General features: G+C 52.4%; 2 protein-coding genes across 2 annotated transcripts; both read left to right on the top strand.

Moving 5' to 3' along the window:
- The first annotated feature begins 978 nt into the window (after positions 1–978).
- On the top strand, positions 979–3,107 carry LOC122706845 (mast cell protease 1A-like). Its single transcript, XM_043922365.1, has 5 exons — positions 979–1,127; positions 1,332–1,479; positions 1,941–2,076; positions 2,258–2,515; positions 2,835–3,107. Exons 1-5 carry the CDS (start codon positions 1,073–1,075, stop codon positions 2,994–2,996), a joined length of 759 nt encoding a protein of 252 aa, XP_043778300.1. The 5' UTR covers positions 979–1,072; the 3' UTR covers positions 2,997–3,107.
- Positions 3,108–5,656: 2,549 nt separating this feature from the next.
- LOC122706404 (granzyme H-like) lies at positions 5,657–8,315 on the top strand. The gene is given in 7 exon segments (XM_043921556.1): positions 5,657–5,663; positions 6,548–6,695; positions 7,224–7,359; positions 7,562–7,637; positions 7,640–7,666; positions 7,669–7,817; positions 8,199–8,315. Coding segments are annotated over 7 exon segments (660 nt in total).
- The last annotated feature ends 980 nt before the right edge of the window (positions 8,316–9,295 follow it).

The following is a 9,295-nucleotide window of genomic DNA, read 5'->3' as shown; positions in this document are numbered from 1 at the left end:
GCCACTCTCTGGGTAGTGGTGGGGGAATTCTGCTTTGCCTCCCTGGCATCCATTCTCACTTCATGTGGAACTCCCATCCCACAGGCTCTTCTTCCTTGACTGCAAGACCCCTGCTGGGAGATGAAATCTAGGGCCCTTCCTTTTTAATCTGCTGGGAGCTCTTGATTGCCTCAAACAGAGGGATATGGTAGAATAGGATATCAAAATTTAGGTAATTAAAAGAGCCCAACTTGTGCCTGGCTTATTTCTAGGCAGATGCTTATTTGGGAGAAAGACAACAACATGTCGTGTGTGAGGGAGAATGACAATCCCAGAAACAGAGGTGACTTGAGGTGCCTCATGGAGAGCAACCAACATGCCCAGTGAGCAGCCAGCACCATCCACTGGGCATGTGTGAGTGCGACATCAAGTAATTCAGCATCCAGGCTTCAAACCTCCCTGATACCAAGAGGAGTAGAGGAGTGTTATCCACACTGTATCCTGAGCAACATGCAGGTTCATGGGGAAAACAATGTTGCTGTTTAAAAAAAAAAAAACTCAATCTTTAATAACTGCTTAATAACTCTTCAGCATCACTCTTACACACCATCCTGTATATCTCACACCATGGTTCTCACCATCCTTGTTTGACCCTGACGGTTTCGTCTCCTCCACCAGAAGTGAGAGAGCTTATCTCCAAATTTCTCATACAAAGAGGCCTCAATACACAATCACCCTGGTGATGAAAGAGAACCACAGAAATGAAGACTTCTATGTCATGAATCTCTCATCATGGGACCCAGAATGCTGGGGCTCAAAGATCTGGTATTTGTTGATACAACGTCTCACTACTTCTACTTGTAGTAATTGTCTTGCTTCCTCCTGAGTGATGGAACTAAGCCAAGAGCTGACGGGAGCTTCTGTAGTTACCACAGAGTACACACTCCACTCAGACCCCAGGACCTAAGCAAACAGAGGTGTGAGCTTTCAGAGAAATCTCAAATGAGAAAAGCCACAACACAGGGAGGAGACACTGGTTAAAAGACCAGAGGGAAGTATCAGCCACTCAGATCTGGGCAGCTTTCCTGCAGAGATGGTCCTGCTCCTGCTCCTGGCGGCCCTTCTTCTGTCCCCCACTGGGGAGGCAGGTAAGTAATGGTCCCACCCTCAGAGGCCCAGTCCCTCTCCACATGGACAGACCTGCTCAGATGCTACACTCATGCCCACCCTCGTTCTGGCCCATCTTCAGCAACTTTTCTAACTCAGGTCAAAGACGAGCAAATATGGACCCATCTCCCCTCCCCAGCCTTGGCTCCATGAGCACAGTGGGTAGGCTGGTGTCTTTCTTTCAGGGAAAATCATCGGGGGCCATGAGGCCAAGCCTCACTCCCGTCCCTACATGGCATATCTTCAAATACACACTGCAGAGAACATTCTGTTCTGTGGGGGTTTCCTCGTGCGTGAGGACTTCGTGCTGACTGCAGCTCACTGCCTGGGAAGGTGAGGAGCAGTGCCCGAGTCCCCATCCCTCTGTTGAGCCCTCCCAGGGAACCCTCTTCTCAGGGGCTGCAGACCTAGGCCAGCAGGTAAGGTAAGAAGCTCTTTGGAGGACAGGTGAGTTTTGGCAAGAGAGGGACAGGTCAATGCCACTGACGCATGGAGAGAGGGTCTGATCCAACATAATATGGAAGGAAGCCAAAGTTGCACCCTGGAGCCCAGAGTGCACGTGTGAAAAATTCACGTTTTCCTAGACACAGACAAACTTGTGAGGACTGAACACCCTCCGTGGACCCAGGAACTACTACCCTGCCCAGGCTGAAGGAAGCAGACAGCACAGAGATGCTCCAGGGCCCATCACCCAGAATTCTCCCCTCCCTAAGTCCCGCCCTGTCCCAAGCATTCCTTCAGGTTCCTGGCCTGTGTTTCCTGTGACTCCCTTTCCCTCTCTGCTCTCTGTGCAGCTCAATCAACGTCACCCTGGGGGCACATAACATCAAAAAGCAGGAGAGGACCCAGCAGATCATCGCAGTGAAAAGAGCCATCCCGCATCCACGCTATAATAACAAGACTGTGACCAACGACATCATGTTACTGCAGGTGGGACACTGACCTCAGGACACTTCCTTTCTGGGTTCTGCATCCCCCATGACCTCATTCCTGACCCTCCTCCTGTATGACCCCTTCTGTGGTCCCAGGGCTATGAAGAAGGCAAGCCCACGACCATCCTGCAGTCTCTGTGGGCCATCAGTAGGTAAGAATGCCTTTCCTCTGCTTTCAGCTGACGAGGAAGGCGAAAGTGACCACCGCTGTGAGCCCCATCAGTCTGCCCAGGGACTGGGATACGGTGAATCCAGGGATGCTATGCAGTGTGGCTGGCTGGGGGCGTCTTGACGTGGATATGTACTGCCCAAATAAACTACAGGAGGTACAGCTTGAAGTCCAAAGGGCCAAGAAATGCACCTCTCGCTACAAATATTACAGAACCACCACCCAGATATGTGCAGGGGACCCAGGAGAGAGGAAGGGTTCCTTTCAGGTGAGATCCCCAGTACTATCCATGCAGAGCCTCAGTCTTTGGGTTCGGGGCCATGGGAACGAGCTCTGTCCTGTGTCCCCAGCCTGTCCTCCGGTCCTGTCTCTGTCTGCTGTCCCTGGGGGATGGACATTGCCTCAAAGTCACACATGGGCAGGGGCTTCCTGTGGCAGGAGGGGGATTGTCAGGGCCAGACTGAAACCTCAGGACCAACAAGAGCCTTATATCAGCCAGGGCCCCTAACAGAGACCACCCACCCCAGGGTGGCAGGGAGAACAGACCTGAAGAAGGTGAGCTCAGTCTTTGCCCTCTCTGCCCACAGGGTGACTCCGGGGGCCCGCTCGTGTGTAACGGTGTGGCCCAGGGCATTGTGTCCTATGGAACAAAGGATGGGACACCTCCACAGGTCTTCACCAGAATCTCAAGCTTTCTGCCTTGGATCCAAAAAACAATGAAACAGTACGAACTTCAGGGACCAGACTGAGGTTTCTCCAAGGACTGATCTGTCCATCTTCCCTGGGATGGAGGCACTGGGCAAAGTGGTTAGAAGCTAGGCTGCCTGAAACTTAATAAACTTCCATCTCTGGAGCAGAAATCATGGATTCCTCCTTTACTTACCTAAACACATTCATTCAGCACCTGCTATGTCTGACCTGTTTATAGTTCTGATCTGTTGCTGGCTTCTGCCTCCAAGACACCACCCTATTCCAACTCTGGAATTAAAACTCCTGCTGCACTGACAGCCAGCTCCCTCCGGTCACATGTCCCCAGGGCCAGCTCCCCTCTAGGCTTCCCGTGAGCTCCATCAGAGAAGGAGACCCCTGTCAGGAACACACGACCCTCTTCTTGACAACCCTCATGTCTCATCCATACGCCTTCTTCCTCGTCCACACCTACTCCCCTCCCCCCATCCCAGTGCCCTGGGGGAAAACAAGAGGATCCAGATTTGGAAGGAGGCCACATGAGGTTGAGGGTTGAGGCAGGGGGGCACTTGTCCCCCCTAACAGAAATGGGGGATTTACAAAGGTGTAGCTCACCCCATGCAGTGTTCCCTCCCTGTGTCAGAGAGGCAGAGCTCAGAAGCCTGAGAAAGTTTCAGGATGCCCTCAGTATTCCTAGGCCCAGCTTGAGTGCCTGTCACAGCCCTGCCTTGGAGTCCTGGGCCCGGGGCTCTGTGCAGCCTCTGGTGTCCTGAGGGCACATCCTCCTTCAGCCCCAGGTGACCTTCAGGGAGCTCTTCCACCTTGGGCTGAGCCAGCGGCTCCCCACCTTCATCATTCCCACCTGTGTTTGTGTGTAAATATATTTATCTCCAAAGAAACTCACTATAAAGAAAATTATTGGTTTCAAGGTATCCAAAAGTTTCAGAGTATCTATAGCCTATAGTTACTGGGTACATTTCTTCCTGTATTTTTTTTTTTTTTACCAGTTTCTGAAGTTTTGATACAAGGTTCAGAAAAGCAACCTCAGTTTTAAGACATGCAGCTTAGAGAGGGCTTAAGAGAAGTGGTTTGTTGAACGTTTGAATGGAGAGTGGGCTTCAACTATTGCACAATGGGTTCTGGGTAGAAAGTAACACGTATTCATCAAAAGATATTCCTCATAAATGGAACATATTCAACATGGTATGTGCAAGTGTGCTAAGTTACTTCAGTTGTGTCCGATTCTTTGTGACCCTAAGGACTGTCGCCCTCCAGGCTCCTCTGCCCATTCATCACAGAAAGACAACTAAATACAGAACATAGGAGTAGGAAAAGTAAACAAAGCGCAGTTCCACCACCCCCAGGTCATCAACATTAATGCATAAGCATATTTCCTTCCACTGTTTTTCTATTTATTCATAAGATGCTCTTGCTTCAACTCACATGGGACTGGGTTGTTTAGAGCTCCTCATGCCATTCTTTCCATTCCTCTTTCTTCTGTCCTCATACTGGTGAGACTGTTGGGGTCATCTGCTTGTTTAGGATGGCCTGGCCCAGAGACATCTGAGAGGTGGCTCTCTGGACTTGGGACAGAGAATATTAGTGGGGAGTAAGTATTAGATGACTGGCATTTGTTTTCCCTTCACCAGTCACCAGCATTTCTGGAGAGGAAGCCCCTCCTGAAAATCAAAAACACACTGATTCGGGTGGGACAGCCCCCAAGTGTGCTTGAGGGGTGCTGGATACCTCAGCACAATCGAATCATGTCCCTCATTGCCGAAGGACACAGTGATGGTTTTATTCTGGTTCAGTGAATATCAAGTTCAGGACTTTCGTTCAGAATTTTGGGATAAGAAAGGCTCCCTTTGTTACAGAAAACTTATATTTAAACAGGAGATTCTAAATCCTCCAAACATGTGAGGCTAGAACCCTGACAAAATAGGAAATGGGGTTGATGTTTGGGGCACTTGGATGAGTCCAGGTCTCTCTGCTCCTAAAGCAAACCCAGTCTCTGCCTCACACTTGGCCCCAAGTAGAGCCCCACACCATAGTCCTCAACAACGTGCTCTCTACTCACAGATTCTAGCTCTCCTCCGGCCCCCGAGCTTCTCAAGTACAGGAGCCATGTCTCTGTTATCCCTGCAGCTCACTTATTGGGTAATTCTTCATGCTTTCCCTAGAATCAAAGAAGACCCAAGAGTGGAGAAATGAAGACACTCTTGCTTCAGTCACTGAAGGCCTCTGGGGACCCAGCTCCTCCCCTGGCTGCACCCTAGCCTCCACTTTCCTGTTCTTCCTCTTGCTTTGTGACTCTGCAGTGGGAGAGCAAGTGTGGTGACTGTCATTCTCACCTCTCCCACAGCAGAGAACATGGGCACACGTGGCGTGCTCACACCCAGCTGGGGTGATGCACAGCTCGGGGAGGTCTGTGAGGTCACTGAGCCTCCCCTCCTTCCTTCCTCTGTGCTTTGTGTCTGGAAGGGAGAAACCCCAGCAGCTCTGACTGGGCAGACCTTCTGGAAGAAGCAGCTACTCCTGCTTCTGATGGCCTTTCTTCTGCCTCCTGGGCTGGACAGTTGAGTGAACATCCCCATTCCTGACAGGGTCGCCCACCTCACTAAACCTCCCTCAGTCCTGGCCCTTCTGCTCAGCTCCAATGTCTGAACCAGCTCCCATCCCAACCAAGACTACACGTTCGATGCTGCATAGACACTCAGCAAGGATGGATGGTAGGAAGCAAGCTTTCACTAAAAGCTTTGTAGCGCTCAGCCTCTCTCTCACCACCGGTAAAGTGGGTTGTGCATTTGGTGGAGGATGTGAAGCTACAAAACACAAGTAAGAAAATTCCTCACTCCAGCCAGGAAAGGACAACTCAGACCAACCATCCATAGTACGGGAGTTGTCAGCGGACCCAACTTAAAAACCAGAGAAACTTGTCCGTTTCCCCCACCCTTCACTCCTTCCCAGAAGAGGAGCCCAGGGTGTGATTGGTCAGAAATGGCTAGATGACAGCACCCAAAGCTCTCTGGGTGTCGTTACTCTTCCCTAGGCCCCAGGCAGTTTTTTTTTTCTGCACCAGTGTCCTTGGCAGGGTCCTCCCCAATCCCTGTGGTCTTAAATCCCACCAGTACTATCCCCACCAAACCTCAGCCAAAAGCCTATTGGAAGCCATTGACGTGTGCAGTCAACAGATGTTTAGTGAGATCCTGGGATGCATTATGCCCTAGGACATGAGGATTTTAGAAAACCCAACTCCATAATCTCATAGGTGGATTATTAGAAAATGGCACCAATCAGGATGTTAGCAGAGGCTCAGAGGGTCCAGGAGACACCATGAGAATGAGGGCTCATGGGGGGTCCCATCCATGATCTTCTGGGCTCCACCCTCTGGAAGGCAGTCTTGGGCCTTTCCATATGTATGTGTGAATCAGGGCACGGAGAACAATACTGAGCTTTGGGGTTCAGAAAAGCTTATCCCACTGCAGTGAGACCCTGGGGGACTCTCCCCTAGTGTCTGTTGGGCACCGTTCACCCACCTTGACTGCCACCTTCCCGAACCTCCCTTCTAACCATAGCCTCTCCCATCTCCCCATCTTTCAGCCTTTTCTTTCAGAGGAGATCACTGGGGGCCACGAGGCCAAGCCCCACTCCTGCCCCTACATGGCTTTCATTCAGTTTCTGGGTGAGAAGAGTTGGAAGAGGTGTGGCGGTGTCCTCATACAAAAGGACTTTGTTCTGACGGCTGCTCACTGCAGAGGGAGGTGAGGGGCAGTAGCCAGCCTACCCTTCCTGACACCTGGACAGGGACCTGTCCTCTCCCCAGGAGCTGAGCCCAGGGGTACCCCTCCTCCGCCCCAGGATCCTGGAAATCAGGACCACAAGAGCTCATCAAACAAGCCATCTTAGGAGCAGGACTAGGGTGATGAAAAGCCTAGAAACAGGACAGGTAAGTTTTGAGGTCTGTGGGTCGGAGGTGAGAACAAGAGACAGGGTTGAGAAGGGCTGACCCACAATGGCCAAATAAAGCATCACAGAAGGACGAGAGTGTGCATGAGAGCCAAACCCAAGCTCAGAGCCACTTCACAATATTGCTGAGAAAGCTCCCGGGAGCCCTGCCCTCATGTCACCGAGAAGCACAGGGCCCAGAGTCACTCAGCCCCAGGACTGACTGTCACCTCAACTCCCCCTCAGCTGCTGCCCTGCCCTGGTGTCAGCTGCCTATCACAGCTCCTGGGCTGTATCTCCGGTGACCCCATGATCCCCACACTCCTGCTCTGCCCTCCTTGCAGCTCAGTCAGCGTTACCCTGGGGGCCCACAACATCAAACAGCAGGAGAGGACCCAGCAGGTCATCCAGGTGAGGAGAGCCATCCGCCACCCAGACTATAATCCTAAGAACTTCTCCAACGACATCATGTTACTGCAGGCAAGGAAAACGCCCCACTGGCCCTGCCCTCCTGAGATCAGATCATTGCCCTCCCAGGAGCTCCTGCCCCTTTCCTCCTTCCCATCCTGGCCGCCTGACCAGTCTCAGGGGGAGAGGTGAGAGATGGGGTCCATGCAGCCTCATCATGGCATCCAGGCCAGAGGACCACCGGCTGAGCCAGAGTCTTGTCTCTTCCCACCAGCTGGAGAGAAAGGCCAAGCAGACGTCAGCTGTGAAGCCCCTTAGTCTGCCCAGGGCCAAGGCCCGGGTGAGGCCAGGACAGTGTGCAGTCTGGCCGGCTGGGCCAGGTGGCCCTGGGCGCTCCAGCCACCTCCCTGCAGGAGGCAGAGCTGACGGTGCAGGAGGACCGGGTGTGCGAAACCCTCTGCCCCAGCCACTGCAGCCGGGCCAGCCAGATTTGTGTCGGGGACCCAAGGAAGGCGAAGACCGGCTTCAAGGTCAGTTTTCCCGCATCTAAGCACACAGACCCGGGAGGTATGCGTAGGGCAGAGGCCGTATCTTCATCCTCAGCTGAGAGCTTTGGCAGCCTGGTCCTTGAATCCAGTGTTTTGCTTTTTTTTCCGAGTGGGTCAGGAAGCATCAGTCATCCCACAGCTGTCTTATCACCAGAGTTTCCAGGAGAAAATTGACAGATAGCTAGACTTGAGTCCAGCTGCTAAGAACAGTCAGAGTCAGGCTGCAGCCCCAGGACCGGGAGGTGACCAGGCCTCCCTGGGCCTGGGTCTTCCCCACGGCCCCTGACTGAGACCACCCAGCCGGGCGGCAGGGAAGACAAAACCCCAAGGAGGCTTGCTCAGCCCTTATCTCTCTGCCCACAGGGTGACTCCGGTGGACCCCTCATGTGTAAAAAAGTGGTCCATGGTACTTTCTCCTATGGAAAGATGAATGGGATACCTCCAGGAGTCTTCACCCAGGTCTCACACTTCCTGCCTTGAATAAAGAGAACAATGACGCACCTCTAACAGCAGCTTGAGACTGACCTTTGTCTGCACTGACCATTGTCTTGGGGAAGCAGCAAGAATCCCATAGGGATTGGCAGTGGGATCACAGGGCCACAATAAATGGGATCTCTAAAGCGATGGGGACTGAATTCCTATTTATTCATGGAACTAACTCAATACATAACCACGCTGCTCCAAGACACCCTCTGCTGTCAGTTCTGGGTTTTACTTCCTCCTTCCTCCCTCGCCCTCTGCTGCTAAGTCACTAAGTCGTGTCCCCCTCTTTGCGACCCCATAACTGTGGCTGCCAGGCTCCTCTGTCCATGGGATTTTCCAGGCACAAACACTGGAGTGGGTTGCCATTTCCATCTCCAGGGTATCTTCCCGACACAGGGAACGAATCTGCGTCTCTTGTGTCTCCTGATTGGCAGGCGAATTCTCTCCCACTAAGCCACCCTGGTCCTCACTCCTCCCTAAATCCAATGCTGTCTGTATAGAATCTCATTGATTCCTCAATGAGAAATCATTGAGAAAATGATTTGGTGCTTAGCCAAAGCAAGAAAATCTCTCTGGTGCTTAGCCTTCCACCAGGGATGAATCTAAAGGGCAATTCATTAAAAAGGACAGACTCTCCCCCAAAATGGTCCTCTCTGGGTGTTAGGAGTTTCTTACCTTGTCTAAGCCAAACACTGTCACCAACCCCTCAACAATTTAGCAAAGCACAGGTCAGAGGAAGGAGAATAACTCCAGGGACCCAGCAGGTCGGGGGCCATCCACGGGCACTCGGGTTCCTGTTTCCAGGGTGTCTCTCTCTCCTGTGAGGGCAGGCTGCTCCCACACCGGGACTGCCTACAGCTCAGGAGGCTGAGATGTTCCCATGACGGCCCTCAGCCTCACCCAGGCCCCATCTCCACACCCTGCCCCAGGCCCAACACGAGACGCAGTCAACCTTGCTCCCTGCCTGCCATCCCACA

The sequence above is a fragment of the Cervus elaphus genome, chromosome 13, assembly GCF_910594005.1.
Source record: "Cervus elaphus chromosome 13, mCerEla1.1, whole genome shotgun sequence".
In the NCBI taxonomy this organism is placed as follows: domain Eukaryota; kingdom Metazoa; phylum Chordata; class Mammalia; order Artiodactyla; family Cervidae; genus Cervus; species Cervus elaphus.
This window is presented reverse-complemented; position numbering and strand designations above follow the sequence as displayed.